The sequence below is a fragment of the Eucyclogobius newberryi genome, unplaced genomic scaffold, assembly GCF_026437365.1.
Source record: "Eucyclogobius newberryi isolate DKJ021-1_F unplaced genomic scaffold, fEucNew1.0.hap1 SCAF_22, whole genome shotgun sequence".
Taxonomy (NCBI): domain Eukaryota; kingdom Metazoa; phylum Chordata; class Actinopteri; order Gobiiformes; family Gobiidae; genus Eucyclogobius; species Eucyclogobius newberryi.
In genome coordinates, this window is record NW_027315857.1 from 9,289,009 (window position 1) to 9,307,781 (window position 18,773).

Genomic DNA, 18,773 nt, shown 5'->3' on the forward strand with positions numbered 1-18,773 from the left:
AAGCAAAGTGAAGGAAGATGAAATGCTACAAAAACTATAGAAATTGTCCAATACTAAACCCCTTTATGGTTGGATAACAGAACGACGGGCCTTATTTGCACCTTCTGGAGTTACCGCGGTTACTGCGAGTTGCTGTGTGCTGCATTGAGCCGGCGCTGCCCCCGAAGAACACAGTGTTTTTCCACTGTTTGACTGGAGCCTGGGAACAGTGGAAGTGTGCTGATGAAGCAGGCTCTTCGTCACATCCACAGAGTCTTTCACAATCGCTGCCCCGACGACGGCCGACACGCGCTGACGTAAACCACCACACTTGGCCGGCTTAAAATACGAATACATCTGTGCCTTTGAATGCAAGACGTCATGACAGGAAACAAAGCAAAAGGTCTCAGCCAGGTGTTAAAAAAGAAGGAAAAAAAAATCAGGAAAATGTGATATTTCAGATTGCATTACAAATATTTCAAGATGCTTACCATTTTGTGATCCATGTCTTTCACTGTAACAAAAAGCATTTACCCTAGAACTACAACGTTGCTTTTTTTTGTAATCTTTTGATTTGCTTTGTGCTTGGCTTTTTTCATATGTAGATAAAAGTCTGGGGTATATGAAATGAAAAATAATCACTTTTCTCATATTGATCTCTCTTTTTTGCTTTTTTAATGAGTTCATGAGCATTAACTGTAAACATTTAACACAAAAAACATTCACATTTCTTCCTCCAAAGTCTGGATGTTTGCACGCATGTTTTTTACCGACTCTGGACTCGATTTCACATGACTCGATCTCAATCTGTCAATCTGTTCATTAATTGCCCAGCCCAAACATAGATTCACCCTTATTCGTTTATCATGTTCTAAAACATTTTACACAAGGCTGTATGTAGTTCTTATAATAGTGGCTATAGTTTCTGCCTCATGTACAAATTAGTACAGCCATGACCAAAACCTCACTAAACCAAGGGCAGATGTATATTTAGTCCACAGTATTGATTATGTGTTACTTGGTATCGGTTACAGAGGCCTGAAATAAATGGCTCCTCCAGAACGCGCAGCTTAGATCGGGTTTAATGATCCAGCATTTGGATCGAGTTACTGACACGGCGCAGCAAAACGCAGCATTTTAAACCCATGTTTTCAGTTTTTTAATCAATCAAAAGTGCAATAAAATGATTCCTGGAAATGCACTTTAGAATTGCACACTTAATAGAACAGTTTATGATTTAAATTATTTATGTACGCAAATGGAAAACCTTTTACGAGCAATTTACAACAATCGGATATAACATTACCTATCTATGCATCCCAAAAGAATATGACGCACTGTGAAGCTTCAGCAGGTACAGTCTGTTCGATGGGAAAGAAACGTCACTGCGGAACACCATTTCCCCACAAAAGCTCTAGTTTCTGGGAGGGTTCACAGGTTTCGACTACAAGATTATCAATTAACGAAGGCTGCAATTAGTTAGGCAACATCATGTCCTTGCTATCTAATTATCATTTCCAGTAGGGTCTTATTTCTATACAACGTACCAACCCTGTAGTTAAGACTTTCCGAACATTTCTTTAGCTACAGTTGTAATGTTTGATTGATCCACCTGTGAATTCATACTTCCCGACTTATCCATCATCCCAGGGGGGGAGATAATGCATAAAAAAGAGGGAGATTGCCCCCCTAAGAGAATTAGATTAGAATTAAGAGATAAAAAACGAACAAAGACACACATTGTACTTACATTTACACATTTACTCTACCTGATACATTCATACATCAGCCAGACCATCATACAGTGTTGAACTTACACCTTTATTTCTTTTTTTTTGTTGGTTTGTCATTGTCGGCGCCTCTAGTTTTGGCCCCACTCACGTCGTTCATCATGATGTTGATTTCATATTAAAAATACCACCTGCGCACTTAAACTTCCCGATTTACATTCTGGGACGGAAACACGCCCACGGCATTAGCATAATCACAACAAACATGGTGGCGCTACCATAATTAAGGATAATGGCGTAGAAAAGGTCGATTTTTGATTTCCTGATTGAAATATCTTCAAATATCGGGTTGATCGGGAGACAGGACCCAAATCGGAAGACTCCTGACTAAATCGGGAGGGTTGGGAAGTATGGAATTCAGTCTGGTTTTGGTTACTCTCCGGTGGCACAGTCGTCCTGGTTCTGTGATGGCTCGGCGGGACAGTTTTTAGCCGCCTCCTTCTTCAGGGTCTTGAGGCACTTGTCCAGTCTCTTGATGCAGAGCGTTACGTCGTCCCGGGTGATGCCCACGGCGGAGGCGGCGTTGAGGTACGGGCACGGGTACGCCTCAGAATGGGACATGAAGCCGCGAAAGGTGTGTCCCGCTATGGTCTGCTCCTTCCCCAGTGGAATGACCCTGGAAACAAAAGACAAATCAACTGTAGATATAAGTAAACCTGATAAGGTTTTTTATAATGAACGTAATCGTTATTAAAACTGGGGTTCTCGCAAATGTTGTGTTTTCTCCAAAAGATTATTCAGTAAAAGCAGCTTTGTGACAATATGAGACCGTTGCACGCTGTCTGCATCGAATAATAAAGTATGTTCAGTCTCGTCAACCCGGAGATAAGAGATGAAAGCAACGCTCTGATTGGCTGTGCCTGGGTGGTCCGCCCCAGTTTCACTTCGCTAGGTGAATAAAAGCTGTTTAAAAGACTAGCACAAGATGGAAATCTAACGCTTGCAAATTTTAACGGTTTGTGAGAGCTAGAGACAAGTTAGCCAGATTTAAAAACCTACTTCCGGTTTTGCTGTGTGAAAATCGGGAATCTCGGCTTTGAACTAAAATGTATTCAACAAATTGACTTAGCAAAACAAAAAAGTGACCTTTGGCATATACTTCTGGTGGCAGGAAAAAAGGCCATGACAATGAAATGGATGACACGGACCACACTAATGATTAAGGACTGGACTGACATTAGACTAATAGGAAAAAATGACTAAATTATACACAAAATTTGGAAAAGAAACAAATTCACTAAATGGGACGTATGTTTAAATTTAAGTATGCCGTGATTTGATGTCTGCTTATGACTTTATTTGATTTTTCCCCCCATTATACCCTCTGGTTGCTTTATTTTGTTTCTATTTTGTGTTCTGTATATTTGTATGTATATAAAAAAGGAAAAAAGGAAATATATTAAAAATGAACAGTTGTGACATGAAGTCGTTTTACTCTTTACAGTTCTGACTTCGAGGAGGACAAAAATACTTGAAATGCATCTACATGTTGCTTTTAAAGTCTAATCTAAGGGCGTATGGTAATTAAGAGCCTTGATTCTTGATTACAATTTATGCAGTAATTTTAAACCGTCTTTAAGAGGTTGCTAGAATAATCTTCTGAGTGTTCACACATCGCTGTGATTGGCTGAACCCACCCGTTACTCAGAGCAGAGACAAAGAGGCTGACCAATAGGAGAAGCGGGTGAGTAAAAGTGTCAAAATGATGGATGAGATCACAATAGAAAATCCTCACATGGATCGGATCGCGGGGATTTGACCACGATTTGATTTTTATGTCACACTGCCCTGCTCCCATCTGATCATTTCACTCTTGTTACTGCCAACAGAAATGAGTAAATAAATAAGAAATAAGATATGCCAAAGCGGAGGGACCAGCGCTGCCCTGTGCGTCTGCCCCAGAGACAAAGACACACCCAGGAGACAGGAATGGAAACATCAGACCAGGCCCTGAAGTGATGGGACAGAATATCTAATCATCTAAAGTACGTCCCGCCCCGCTCTCCTTCATCTGGCTGATTGCTCGTTTGCCCTCGCCGCCTTTGTCTCCGCCCTTATTTGGATGATCTAGACAAGGCCATGCATAAGTAGTTTTCAAAACGCGGTACATATTAGGGATGTACACGGGCGTTCACGAGACTGTTTTAAGTTCAAAGTTTACGTGATGTTTTGTTATTCTAGTCTTATTTTAGTACAGCACTAGACATCTTTTAGACCTGGTTTAGTATGGGTTTAGTATGGGTTTAGGCCTACTTTTGTCTGTGTATTCTTTTATATAAGATACACATTTACATTTTTAATTTAAAGACTGCCCTGTATGACTTTGCTTTTATGTCTTTGTTGTTGCCTAACATAAAGACATGAGCAGGATGTCAGATGCTTCGTACCTGGCTCCAGAGACTTGGCGCGTGAACAACATGGATCCCAGCTGCGTCACCGCTTTGTCATCGTCTCCTTGGAATCCACTCAGCGACATTGCTAATAAAAGACACACCCAAAACGTGATTACGTCACTAAATTTGTCTTTTTCAAAGGTGACCTATGGCAAAGGGAAAAATGTAACCGCACACATGTCATAAAAACATTCACGCAATTAAGAGACATTTCAGTTCCAAGCTGAAGGAAAGTCTGTATGGTTAATGTTCATGAAATCATAGGTAAAAAATGTGTTTTGTATTTTTAAAGACTAAATAAAACTTAATTAAAAAAAAAAAATCAAGGTAAATCAATATAAAAAGAAAAATATCGTGATTATTATTATTTCTAAGTTCTAGATTGGAGATATCTGGGGCAATAGCACGTCAGTTATTTAGTCAGTAATTGGTTGATGTAATCAACTATTATCTTCCTGATTATTTGTTATTAGGATTATTACGATATCGTGGACAATAACAGAAAGGAAAAAGTATGGAGTGAGCGAGTCGTAGTTTTGCCTTTTCACTCTCACTATGGTGTTTTACTAGTACTTCTCTGATAGTTTTTGCGTTTTGTTGAGCTTTTTCATCAATAGATCAATGCACAGGGCATGCGTTTTGTCGACTACAGACAAATCCATAATCATAATTACAATTTATCAGAGAGCAGTGGTAGCATCAATAGGTGGTAGCAGTCACTTTTTAGTTAATGTAAGCATTTATTTGAATATATTATAGGTTATTGATATTGTATTGAAGCTTACCCAGTGAAATGGGGTTGTGAGGGGTTTGTAGGAGCCTCTCTCCGTGGGCAGAGGCCAGACCTTTGAGCTCCTGGGCCAGAACCGAATACATCTCCTGCACAAGACAGGACATAGGGCTAAAGCGGGGTAAGGTGCACAACAGCACTAAAAATAGTCCCACCTTCAGATTGTGCCGTGGTCTTTTTTTAGTAGGAGCAAGAACAGCAACTATGGCTTTGTGCAAATCGGGCAAATATCCCACATAAAGGCAAGAAACACGGCAAAATCCTTTATTCTAGCAATGTATCTGTAAAACGGCTAATGTGGTTCATGGAGGTGAAAGACCCTGTAAAAGTTTGAACACAAAAACAAAATTTCTGAATGAGGTGGAACTGGTATTGATCTCAAAATATCACAACATATGAAACATTAAAGGGGTTTTGTCCACCACTCGGATCCTGTACATATGAGTTGTATCAGATTTAAAGACATTTACATTATATTTTACATCATTTGTTTATTTAATTAGGATTAGAAAACAGGCGTAGCATTTTTTTTGCAGACAACATCCTGATTTGTCGGTTTTAATTGACAAATACTTCCAGAAACGTTCACTTCACAATAGTTTTTCTCATACTTTTTAAGGCTAGATTTGTTGTTTTCATCCTTTGTAATAGAGAAACAAACTAACTGACATTTATAGCCTAGATTCTAACTCTAATTAGGTTTAGAATCCTTCATTGTCAGATCTGATGTCGTTTAATCTTCTGATGACTGAGCATTTTAAAGGGTCTATAGAAGAATGTGGCACAACAGTATGGCCACTAAAAGATACAGTTATTGTAGTTATTACGTCCGTTGCTGTATGTTGTAGACAGGATTTATCAGACAGCAAGTTAATATTTTTCTTCCATTTGTAAAGCTTGACAAATGGGATAAAAGTAGTAGGAGTTTTGCTTGGTACAGATTTCTGGGGTTATCGGATTATTGAAATGTCATAAAAACCGTTACGTCTAAATTTGAGAAGGTTTTTTTTCTCCAACATGTTTCACCTTTTGTTGTTGATTGTGTGATTGTAAACACACACCAAAAATCAGATCTAATTATTGACTGATTTTAGGGCAGCGTAAATATCCCTGTTTGCTATTGTGTTGTGTGTGTTGTCAGTTTATCCCGGGGCAGCTGTGGCTATAATGTCAAGTTGTTGCATGTTCTCCCCGTGTTACCGTGGGTTCTCTGGCTTCCTCCCACCGTCCAAAGACATGCATGTGTTAGGTAAAAATTGGTGACTCTAAATTGGCCCTAGTGAATGAATGTGAGCGTGAACTGTCTGTAATGTCTGTGTCTCTGTGTTGGCCCTGCGACAAGTTGGCCACTGTCCAGGGTGTACCCCGCCTAAGGCCCGAAGTCACTGGGATAGGCTCCAGTCACCCGCGACCCTGAAAGGGAACAAGCGGTAGAAAATGGATGGATGGATGGATGGAGCTATAGAAATCTAATAATTATTTCCATTGCAGACATGTTCTTTGTCCACCTTTTCATAACTTCCTTTGTGTGGAGACTATGGAAAATTGTTGCAGTGCATTAAAAATTCATTATGAGGACCAAGGCAAAAAAAATGAAAAAAATAAAATAAAAATCAATAACCCTTGATTGCATCGGGTCATGCGAGAGGCTTCGTGGAAATACAGTCCCTGGGCTATAAACTCAATTTTACATTCATACTACACCATTTTAGGGGATGAGTAAATCCTTTCAGTTGATGACACTGGCCACTGTTTCCGTAAATCCATTTTACTAACCGATTTATCATTTATTTCTCTTGTTTTCGGGTACATCTCTGGTTTCTTTGTTTATTGTACTGCAGTTTGAGAGGTGAGGATGCTGCAGTGTGTACATTGTGTGGGGGAGGATCCGCACTGAGTCACAAGAGGATGTTTATTTAGTAAAAACACGCGCTACAGGATTGCGTAAGTGTGTTTCAGAACGCCATGGACAGAGGAAGGAGAATAAATGAACCAAAATATATAATAAACCTCATAATAACATAGAATAAACTAACAATGAAGCTTTGCAAAGTCACTGGTCCCATTTCAAACGCGGCTGTAAAGTTTCCCAAAGTGGGTCAAATTAGTTTGGGAGTAAATGCTTGTAATGCAATGTAAAAGTAGAGCGCTGAATATACTGTACAAGGGACAGAGCATACAACAAATAAGATGTATTTTTTGTATGAAAATAGCCAAGACTCCCACATAATTCTACACTAAAAATCAACTCAAGATGCCAATTTTTCCAACAGACAATAATAACATGCAACTAACAACTAAAATGCCTGATACCACAATGAAAAAACAACACATTTTTAGACTATATGTAATAAAAGTAGCGTCTTTGAGGTATTATAGCAGTGCAGATATATATCAAGACCATTTTAAAGCTATTCAAGAAATGTCCAATTCTGCCCTGTATGTGATTTACTTTCAGTATCAATATCTATAATTAGTTTTAGAATGTATCATCATCTGTGTATTGATTTATTTTTCTTGACAACCTTAATAGATAAATGTGTTAAGTTTTGACATCGTTTTGATTGTAATCCCGTTTTTTAGTACTTCCAGCCTAAACCACTGAGAAAACAAAGCAAAAAAACAATTGACTTTATAAAGTGAATACTTATAAAGTATTCACAGTAGCAGAAGCAGAGTGTGCGCGTACCTTCCTCTCAGAGAGCAGTCTCTTGTAGCCGCTGGCTCCTAAAGTGAGAAGGGTAATGAGGACGTCCAGAGAAGGAGAGGCCGATGCGCGGCCTACAAAAAGACACGGGTGACTTTGAGGAGTAGTTTTAAAAATGGGACAGAGATGTAGAGACATTCGTTTACATCGTCAAACAAAGACATTTACATCTGAAGCATTGTGGTACATACAATGGGAAAGCTAAGATTAAACTTAAGACAAATAATGATGCTTGTACTCTTTGATTAAATATGATGATTGTAAAAAGGACGGGGTTAGGGTTAGTGGTTGATTTACAAAAATGGTCTTGGTCAGTGAAGAAGGCCTGAAAATAGGGCATTTATTACTATTTGTTTACTAGTGATCACATTATAATTTATTGTTTTGAATTAAATTTAGTCAGTGACAACAAACATGCAGTAAAAGAACATTTTCAAACTAAAATCTAATCTTGATTTTTATTTTGATAGTCAATTATCAGTATTCACCTGGATACATTTTGCTTATTTCCTGAATAAAAGCCTCGTCAAAGCCTGCAATTATGGCGCCACCTACTGGAACCATGAAGTTCTTGTCCAAGCTCTGCACAAAAGCATCTATTCTTCCAACTCGTGAGCCCTGGTGACAAAAATAACACCATTTAAACATTGTATTACAACCACAGTTCAAAAGATGTAGATTTTTTCCAGTATTTGTAAGTATTATTAGTATAAAGTATAAATACCTGTTGAATAAGATGCATGCACTTAGACGACTGAACTCCATAAGCGTTATTGACGATGTGAGGTAAATCGTGTTTAGCGCACAAAGTTGCGAGCTCTTCAAGTCTGGCAACAAAATAAAAATATAAAATAGTTAAATGTTGATGACAATTGTGATAAACATTATAAAACAAATTGTGAGCTTGGCGAATCATCGTAACTGTTTATATCTATGGATAAGAGAGGGAATTATGGACTATTGTTATTTACCAACTTATTTAACATTTCTACATGCTATTTTGCACATTTTCATTTAAATTTTGTATTACTACCATATTTTGTATTATTTTATTTGCCGTATTTGTATTTTTTAAACTACTTTGTCCATGTAATTCCCCATTTGGATCAATAAAGTTTGTAAAATACTACAAACAAGTCAAATACATGCGTTCGCACATCCGGGAACTTGTGCAGTGGCAACCGAGTCCGCCATTTTGAAAGGGGCACAACAGCACGTCTGCTACATACGAAATCCAGGAAATATGAGGTCAAAATGTCAAAAACCTGCGTTCTGTCAGGACATTGCTCTGTTGATTGACCAAGAAATGATAGCTTTGTCGTGTATTTTAGTTTGCCGTTATCGTCTAAAGAATCACAGTATTCGTAGCTCATTATGCCGTAGAAAAGGATGCAGTCGTGTTGGTTTTTATATATCGCGTGCCGCTTTTAAAATGGCCGCTATGGGGAAGTCCCGGCTGTATGACGTCACCGCGAACGCATGTATAGGACCAATAAACTAAACCAAACCAAACTTTAACTAAACTAAACTAATTATTACCTGTCAGGAACACGGGGAGCAAAACATGAGGTTGTCGAGTGAACACACAGGATGTTTTCTGCCCCAAGCTCCTCTATCTTCCTCTCCACAGCCTCCAGGTCTGTGCGCAACTCATCACCTTCCAGAACGTTCTCCACCACAACCGGTTCATACCCTGAGGAAAAGGAACTAATTATGCATTTGAAATCATGTTATGGGTGCGAAATGTAAAGAGAAACGTGCGCAGAATATCAGGTTTACGGTGAGCTACAATGCTAGATAAAATGCACATTTAACTGAGACATTACAAAAATACTTCTACTTGCTTAAACTATAAAATTAGTTGTGAATTTTCCCACATAAGTCCCGTCTTAGTCTGTAGATTTTGCTCTTACCTGCAGTGATCATGGCTTTGAAACAGGACTTCTGGTCGATGCGAGGCCAGATGATGTACCGGGCTTTTGGTCTGCGGTGGCGAAGGGTCAAAAAACACAACGTCAAACTCATCCCCGTCGCCATGGGGACGACGAAGCAGCTCGACGCGCTACGGGCTCCTGGAAATTGAGACCGCATTAAACATCCGGGTCAAGATTTTGAGATGATAATCATGGTTTTGGAGCAAACCTGAGAGTCTTAAAATGTCCAAAACCACAGAGTTTGTCAGTTTGTTCAGCAGACTGGATCCAGCAGCTTTAGGCTGAACGGCAGCGATGTCACCTGACCGACCAATGCCATGGATTAACCTACGGAGAAGAGAGAAACACTTTATTTGTACTTATTATGTTCTTTATGTCACCATGTGGTCTTATACTAGTTCTGATAAAGCTCAAGATCAGTCTAAAATTGTTCAGGAAAGATAAAATTTGTATGTGATTATTTTTATTTTTTTGATACTTGTATCCAGATTTAAGAAAAAAAGAAAATAGTTATGTAAACAAAATATATACCGTATTTTCAAGACTATAAGTTGCACCTTTTTTCATAGTTTTTGCCGGGGTGCGACTTATATTTATACTTATACTATCAACTTATATGTGATATTATTTGTTATTTTCACACTTGCAACCGCATTTCATACTCCAGTACAACTTATATATGTTTTTCTCTTCTGTATTATGCATTTTTTGGCTGGTGCGACTTATATTCCGGTGCGACTTATAGTCCGGAAAATACGGTACATATTTTTACAGACATTTAAAAATAAAATAAAAACATCTAAAACATAAAAGGAGCACAAACAGTACAAAAGCTATACAATATCATGTAGTATCATGTAGGTGTCAGTTTCTCTCTCAAGGGCTTAAATAAAATGTGTGTGGACCAATTTCGTTTGAGATGTAACTAGCGTCTTATATTTCTATGTTAATCAACCAACCAACCAACCAACCAACCCATAATCGACCTGCATTTGTTTATTTATTGGAACAAATTAAGCCACAATAGTATCACAGTTTAATATTGGTAGGGCTGTAGGACTCGTCTTAGTCGACCATTTCTTTTCTGGGGGATTTTAAAGGATTTTATATTCACAGCAGCAGAAATGAGAAAGCATGTAGCGAGTTATGGAAGATTTGGGAGTGAAATGTGAGTTTAATCTGCCTTTTTACAGATAAATAGACCGAGGTTTTCTGTATAAATATTTGTAATTGCGCGAGCTCTTGTAATCGTGTGGTCTTGTCACTTTGGGTCAGAGACAAGGTCAAATCATCCAAAAATTTAATTGTTTTGAGGGTTTATCCCAGCACAGAGCATGATTTTTGTCAACTAAAGCCATAAATATCAGAATAACCGGAAAGTGCCCTGCCTGTAATGTCGTCTGGCCACAAGACTGGAAGCGACTCGGCCTTCCCTTTCTCCGACTCCACAGTTTGAGAGGAAGTTATTGCTGTCCATCAGAGCCAGTTCGTTGAGAAAAAGCTCGATGGTGCTCTCACTCCAGCCCTGCTCTGGACACTTGCCCTGACATACAAAGAGAAAAGAGTTTACACACAACAGTAGCTTTGAACTGGACGTCTTTGTGCCTTATTTGACTTCCTTGTGCCTTACCTGATCCAGCAGTTGTCTGAGGAGTTGCTCATGGCTGCGTCTGGCCTCTGAGCCTTGTCTGATGTAGGACAGAGACACTATCTTCTCACTTAAGCTGAAGTTTTCACTGTTCATGTCTTTTCAAAGCATCACACATGGAAACATACACATTATAGAGAGTAAAGAAAAGGTCTACACAATCAGCAGTGTTACCAGGGCTTATTAAATGATACTGAATTTGCCTTTTTAAAGATAAAGCGCTTAGATGAATATAATGTACCATAGTTTTGTTTTTTAATACAAACTGAGCTCTACCAAAAGCTAGAGAGAGGATTATGTTCATGTCTTATTCATGTTATAAAATAATAAAATACAACACTACTGGTGTAGCTCTTTTTGTAGTTTACACAAACACTTTTACGCGCTTTGATTCATAAATCCACAGTAAAACAAAAGCTTTGGTAGAAATGCCTAACTTCAATGCTTTGGCCAAAGTGAGAGTGATAACCTTTAGGCTAAGCTAACTTGAACACACGAAGAGTCAGTGCAGAACCGCGTGTGTTTTAATCGCAGAGACATCAGAAAGAATGATATAAATAAACACACCTGAAGAGCGCAGTCAGCCCGAAGTAAAACCCGGAAGAAGTCTGCAGCCGCAGCACCCACGTGCGCTTTGGTCATGTGACCAACACAGGCGTCATTCCGCGTCATACGCACACGTAACAAGCTACGTCATAATTAAATGATGTTTACTTGAGTTATCTAGTTATCTACACGAGACTAAACGTAACAAAGACGTAAGCAATCTGCATAGTTTGTTTAGAGCATTTTTGACTGAACTATTATTTTTTCCTCTCTATTATCTTATTCTTTATGTACCGGTATTTTATTTTTTTTAAATTTTTTTTTATATTGGAGAAGTTGTATTCTTGGCTGGTAAAGTGGCTCAGTGGTGTGGCTTCCTTCTTGTACTCATTCATATGGCCCTGACACAAAAGGAATTCTCAGGTACAATAATAAAAAAATTGAATTTTAAAATATTTTTGTCTGAGGTGGCAAAATGTGTTCATAGTGTGGATGTGTTCAGATTTGTAGGCCTATTAAAAAAACAAAAAAACCATAAATCTTTCAACATTTTGGATAGCCAAAAAACACCGGTTTCGCAGGCTGCATGAATATTTCTTGTGGAGCAACGTGTTCATGCTTTTCTTAAGTTCCCAAGAATTTTCCTTGCCAATGCAGACGGTAACTTCCCTGGAATTATCAGTATTGACACTTACAGTATAGTAATGTGTGTGGAACTTTTTCAGTGCCGTATTTTCTATTTGAGATTGTACTCACACATAAACCATGGATTATAAAAAACAGTCAAGCACTTTATTGTTTTATAGTCAGGAAAAAGTACAAGTAACATGAATACAGAGTTTTTACACTGAAATGTATCTAGTCAGTGGTAAAAGACAAACAAACAAAAGTAAAAAGCCACACAGATAATCTCAAATCTCGTCACAGCTTCACCTCAAAGTAAGTCAAACATTTAATGCAGTTTAATTTAACGACACATAAACATAATGCATTCTTTAGAGCAGATAATTACATTAAAGAATCAAACAAAAGCACATGATTTATACATACAATACCAATAACGAGCTCACGGTTAAAGCATGATTAATCTGGCAGTCTCTGTACTTCAGTTTTCTCGGGTTTTGACATTGGCCATTGAAAGTGCTGTGTTTTTGTGCAGAGAAAGATGACAATTTGATGGCATAGCAGCGTCTTCAACTCATCAGCTATGCCAACATCTTGCCTTCTCTTCCTGTACCATTCATTTCATCTCCGAGTCCATTCCTGAAATCGTGCTATTGTCCACATTGAATCCAGTTTTCCTGTGTTAGAGTTAGTATTTTCAAAGCACAGATTAGGTTAGAGTCCTGGTCCTGGTTTATTCCTGATCTTGACCGGTTTTAGGGTGCGTTCACTTCACACTTGCACATTCACACATCAAAATTGGCACTAAACCTGAAACTAAACCAGGTCTAGCTCAGGTCTCAAGAAGGGCTAGAACAGGACCAAACCAAGTCGACTGCCGGACTAAAATGGTCTCAATTTTGGACCAAAATAACAATTGTGAACACACCCTCAGTCTTGACAAAGTCCTCTTGCAAAACCACAACGTTAAGGGTAATTGATCCATTCAAAGTGAAATAAATATCCGGTAGACTACAGTTAAATTTGAATGTAATAAGAATAAAAAAGTATACTCACAGCCTGAAGGACTCAAGAAATTGCAAGCCAAAACGTCCCCAAAAGCATGGCCCTTTTTTGAATCCATTGAACTATATTTCCCAGAGGTCTGTGCGTCTTCTTCACGTGTTCTTCTGTTATAAAGAAGAAGCAGCACAGAGGAACCCGCCCAGGTATTCCGAGGCCCCGCCCATGAGCGTAATGTGTGACCTACAAGCAGCCTCTGTAGGTGTGTTATCATGAAACACCCTGCTCTAATTGTCCCTAAAAAAAGGCTCAAGCAAAAGGCACGTAGTAGATGAAATTAATGTATTATGTTATTAATAAATATTTAGCTTTTGGAGATCCATTAAGCTTTGTCATAAAGTCAAACTGTCTTTTTATTACTCCAAAATGTGCAGCTTTGAGTGTCTATCGGTCTACTCCGAGTTGGCCAAATTATTGTTTTAATCATACATAAGCTGAATTAAACTAATAAAACATTAGACTTTTTATGGAAATATTTAGAGGAATTCTGTTTGAGTTTATTCTAGGTTGTAGTCCAGTACGTTTTTGAAGAAATTGTACTTCTGACACTTTGATTTTGACTCGAGTAATACTTAGTTTGAAGTAACATTACTCTTACTTGAATACAACTTTTGGTGATGTTTCAAAAGCGTAAATGATGACGTTTGTGATTCTTTCATCGCTCTTTCTAATGCAGTTTATTTGGTTATATTTATGTCTGACTATTATTTCATGTTTTGTCTGACCGAGTGCATTGACCCACAAATGTGATTTTGTAATACATTTTAGGTCCAAACTGTGACTCAAAGTAGTTTAGAATACACATTTAGGCTACTTTTGCCCTTTCTGGCTGTAGTCTTGTTAGAACTCTGGGATGAAGCTGGGTAAAAGCTTAAAAAGTAGTAAAAAAACTGTTTATTTGGTTTGTTCATGAATCACGTGTGACTCAAATGTCTAGACAATTGGGCTTCTTTTCAGCTCAGGAAATGCAGGGCTTATTTTCAACTTTTTAAGCAGATTTTTGAAACATTGGTCATAATTTATCCAGTATGGTAATCAGATCCATTTGACTATTCATCCTTTTATTTTTGTTATTCAAAATATAGGGAAATTATATAGGTGCAGAATGTTATCTTGTAAACTCAAAATTATATTTGATCTTAAATAAAAAAGGATAATTTATTTGTGTAATAAAGGCCTATCTGGAGATAAAATGAAAAACTATAGCCGGGTCAAGACTTATTTAAGTATTTGTCCAGTCAAACAAAACTAAAAAAATGTCATAACCATAATCTCCTATTAAATCATGTATAATACAAAAGTAAATGTGTTTAAACCAGGCTCACTCACATGTCTCTGAGTGGTTTTCCTTTGACAAAACCACCATGATTTATATATTATTATATTTGACAATATTATATATTTTTATATATTTGTGATATTCTGAGGCTAATCCCAGTTTCTCTAGTGAAATCACATCATGTTCCATTTTCCGTTTGCCTCCATTTTGGATTTTTAAACGTTTTAGTTTTTTAAATGCATTTAACGCCATTTTCAGACAAAAATAGACACATTCCTAACAATTGAAACATATCAAACCTCTTAATTATGTAAACTTTTTTGTTAGGTTCTATTACTTGCTTGTCACTATAGAGCTGTTATTGCGTTGCCTGGAATGTTCCACAGTATGGCATTAAACATTTTGCATTGGGTGTTTTCATGGTAAAATGTTGCCATGGGCTTTATTGTCCTTAGTTGAGCCGGGTGTTGTTTTTCCATTTGTATTTAAGACCTTATAGTTCTGCTTTGTTCAGATTTGTGGTCTAGTCCTGTTCAGGATGTGGTTTACGCCTGATGTGATCCAAATGTAGACCTACACTAGGTTTGTCTTGGTTTAGGACTACTAGGTCCTAGATTCGCTTCAACAAAAAAAACACCAAAAACAAACAGGGCAGGACTAAAGAGAACAAAATAAGTAATACAAATATAAAAATAAGGGGGGCTCATAAAGAAAAGAAGATCAAGTTTTGAGTGTTATTTTTCCCAAATTTACAGTAAATCTCTACAGTATGAAAACTGTTGGAGCTGGTATCGGAAGTGGAAAAGTTGTGTTATAGTTAGTTAGTTGGTTAGTTTAGTTAGGTGGTGGTAAATGTCTCTTTGGCGCCTTGGTTTGCCTCTGAGTCACTTCCTCAGACACACCTGCCCCTCCCACTCCCTGAATACCTGTGCGCACAAAGACAATCAGAGCTCGCCTCGCACGCGCGGTTAACCGTTCCATTACGTCTTTACGTGTGTTTATTATGGTTACCGAGCAGATCCCAAATGAGCTTTTTGTCTTTGCGCCAAATAGGTGAATGAAATAAAACGTTTGAAGTAATGCAGAGAGGATTGCCACGTTGCATGCCAGGGAAATAAATAATGTCTTCTACGTCACCTTTGTGTAAATAAGGAAAGTGATGCAACAGAAGCGTTAGAGGTTTGCGTAATTCACTGGTGAAATTTTTAACATAATCTCTATGGAGACTAAAATATGACTGAAAAATAAAGACAGATGAATAAATAGGCCTACTAATGATTAACATAATAGGCTAGTAAAGTTATATTGTGGGTATGATAAAGTAAGAGTAGGTTTATCTGCGTTTGCTGCTGCTACTTATTTTTGTGTACTTATTTCTAATTTCTTCCTTTTCTCTTTGAACATTTGTACAAGAATAAAAAGTAGTTTTTCTTTGTCCATAAGCCACTTTAAAGATATACACGTATAATTTGGACACTTTTAGATTCTATAATTGGGATGATGCCCAATATCCATTGACTATACTGTATTTTAATAAGGAAATTCTACAACCTGATCATTATGTTGCTGTCTTTTTACGTCATCAGACCTGAGGACATAAGCTCAGTGGGACAAATGACAGGGTGGACAACACATTTCAGGGACATGAAAAAGCTGCCATTTTGTAAAATATAAAATGATTAAATTATTATTATAAAATCACACACAAATAAAATTCCTAAATGTGCTATATTAGACTATTTATGTTTGTTCATATAATGATATACTGTAGGTGCTGGGACGTGTCAAAATGACACATCCTGACAGTAGTAGTGCTATTTGAACATTACTTTAATGATTCATAACTGTAAATTGCGTGCTTAGGCCAGGGACAGCGAAGGGCCCCGCTCAGCGACATTGACCCTACTACCTTTACTAGGTATTTTTTGTGTATACCATAAATAAAGGGAAATGCTTTTAGAACATAAAAAGCTCAGCTCACGCCCCGGGCACACCTCTCTAACCGCTGCTGGATGCTCCTCTCACCGCCCCTCAAATGAATCACTTTCATAACTCACACGTTTGGTGGTTTAGAAACAGCCGCATATGGGCTAAACTGTTCATATCATGAAGCATTTTTATTATTTTATGAATATTTATGAACATTTGAGTGACTGATCTTACCTCCAAGGTCCAAGCCGTCTCCAAGCAGGCAGTCAACGCATCAAGTCGTGGTTGTATCCCAGAGTCACTTACAGAGTCTTCCACTGAGAGTTCAAATAAAGTAGACAGAATCTAACAGGCCAGGGGTTTATATAGGCCGGGCTACAGCTTCTGTTGCTACGGCACCGATGCACGGATGTGACTCAAAGGTCTCCTCTTTGTCCAGAGGTGGACTGAGGAGCCAAACAGATCATACATACAAGAGACATAACATTGAATAGAAAATCATAATGTTAAATTAGGAGTATAAAAGATGCCATACAAATAGGTCTAATTAGGCAAGTAAGTAAGATTTTTATTGAAACAACTTTATTACTAGGTCAGGGTTTCCCAAACTTTTCAGAACGGCCCCCTTAAACTACCATGTAACTGGTTTGAAACCCCCGCATACTTGTTTCAGTCTATAATTAAAAGCAGCTTTAATTGCATTCATTTGACAATTTTATTCTGTTTTTAATCGAATTTCAGTCAAATATACTGATATAAATAAAAACATTGATTAAAAAATTAATCAAAAAACAATATAAAACCCCACTTTGGGAACCACTGGATTTTGCATGTACTTGCAGGAATTCTATGAAACACTATACAATTGTCTTGTCAACACAATCACATCACTTTAAACGGAATAGCACACCAAAACATTTACTTGTGAAAGAGTACATGTACGACTGTTAACTCATGTAAAAACTATGCATTACCTGCTCTAAAGGATACGGGCAGAAGCTAACGTTCTCAGTATAATACCCACCTCTGCTATGAGTCTTAAATGGGGGAAATGACACAGTTTCCTCCAAGTGGTGCGGTGAAAACTTGAATTTATTCAAGTGGGTTGTTGACAAGTTTGTTAACACACTTCTTGGCTTCTTCTGCTCTAAACAAGGCCTCCATGTATCTTCTCCTGACTTCATCTTCCTGCAGTCATTAAACATTATATCGTGGTTTATTACAACAATTATTCCGTTGTTTTCAAATCTGCATATGTTTGAGTTTAATACTTGATAAACATATCATATATCTTCTTTAAGATGGCAGTTGCCAACTAATAAATTCTGCCTTAAGAGTTGTAAGAGTTGGTCACACTCCACATTATGTTGTCATAGGAGCCTGGGCCAAAAGACACATCAACACACTAGATTACTTTAGTGAGTTAAGCCCTTGAGACCCCAGTCATCACACAGTCTTTAAAATAGACTCAACACTGCACTTTTTGTGATGACACCACTGTGCAAAGCTATGAAATCACCCCCTCTGGTGCAAACCAAGTTCATCTGAGTGTCTTTGTTCTCTTGAAAATGGAAAACACATGTATTCCACTTTGTGAAATGACCAAACCATGAGCAATATCAGCTGAATCAAGGAAAACAGTCTGGAAAGTAATGTTTGTAATTATTTGTCTTTCTTTTTTGCAACAAGTCATAATAGTATTTATAAAAGTAATGATGGAAGACTATTGGTGTAATTAACAGTGGTAAACTATTGGCAGCATGAACATGAACCCTTAGCAAGCAGTGAATGGACAACTGGGCTCATGATTTGTTGAATGAAGACACTTTAACTTTGTCCACTTTAAGATGTGAGAAAGGTCAGGTTGGAATTACTGTGTGTATAAATTCTGCTCTGAAACTAAAATTGCAAAGAAATAGTTTCATTGAAAGCTTAAAGCAAAATACACAGCCTTTCCTCTTACACAATATGTCAAGTACTATCAGATTCTTAGGCCTGTTATGGCTTTATAATTTCAAACTCTGCCTAAAAGACAAATATGTGAAACCCGTAAATGTTGTGCCAAAGAAAAAAAACGTCTTGTTCATAGGAA

At 37.7% G+C, this 18,773-nt stretch overlaps 3 protein-coding genes across 4 annotated transcripts in view; 1 reads left to right on the forward strand and 2 right to left on the reverse strand.

Moving 5' to 3' along the window:
• rpl34 (ribosomal protein L34) overlaps positions 1–18,773 on the forward strand; it is a 211,322-nt gene that overhangs the window by 146,831 nt on the left and 45,718 nt on the right. The window lies entirely within an intron of this gene.
• Positions 1–18,773, reverse strand: part of LOC140372174 (leucine-rich repeat LGI family member 2-like) — a 481,342-nt gene that overhangs the window by 7,556 nt on the left and 455,013 nt on the right. The gene's annotated exons all lie outside the window — the stretch shown is intronic.
• sepsecs (Sep (O-phosphoserine) tRNA:Sec (selenocysteine) tRNA synthase) lies at positions 1,045–12,959 on the reverse strand. The gene is made up of 12 exons (XM_072459457.1): positions 11,809–12,959; positions 11,224–11,339; positions 10,982–11,136; positions 9,802–9,920; positions 9,573–9,731; positions 9,199–9,352; positions 8,384–8,486; positions 8,148–8,277; positions 7,642–7,733; positions 4,948–5,041; positions 4,157–4,247; positions 1,045–2,385 (listed from the first exon to the last, which is right to left on the reverse strand). The coding sequence occupies exons 2-12, from the start codon at positions 11,335–11,337 to the stop codon at positions 2,142–2,144; spliced, it is 1,455 nt and encodes a 484-aa protein (XP_072315558.1). The 5' UTR covers positions 11,338–11,339; positions 11,809–12,959; the 3' UTR covers positions 1,045–2,141.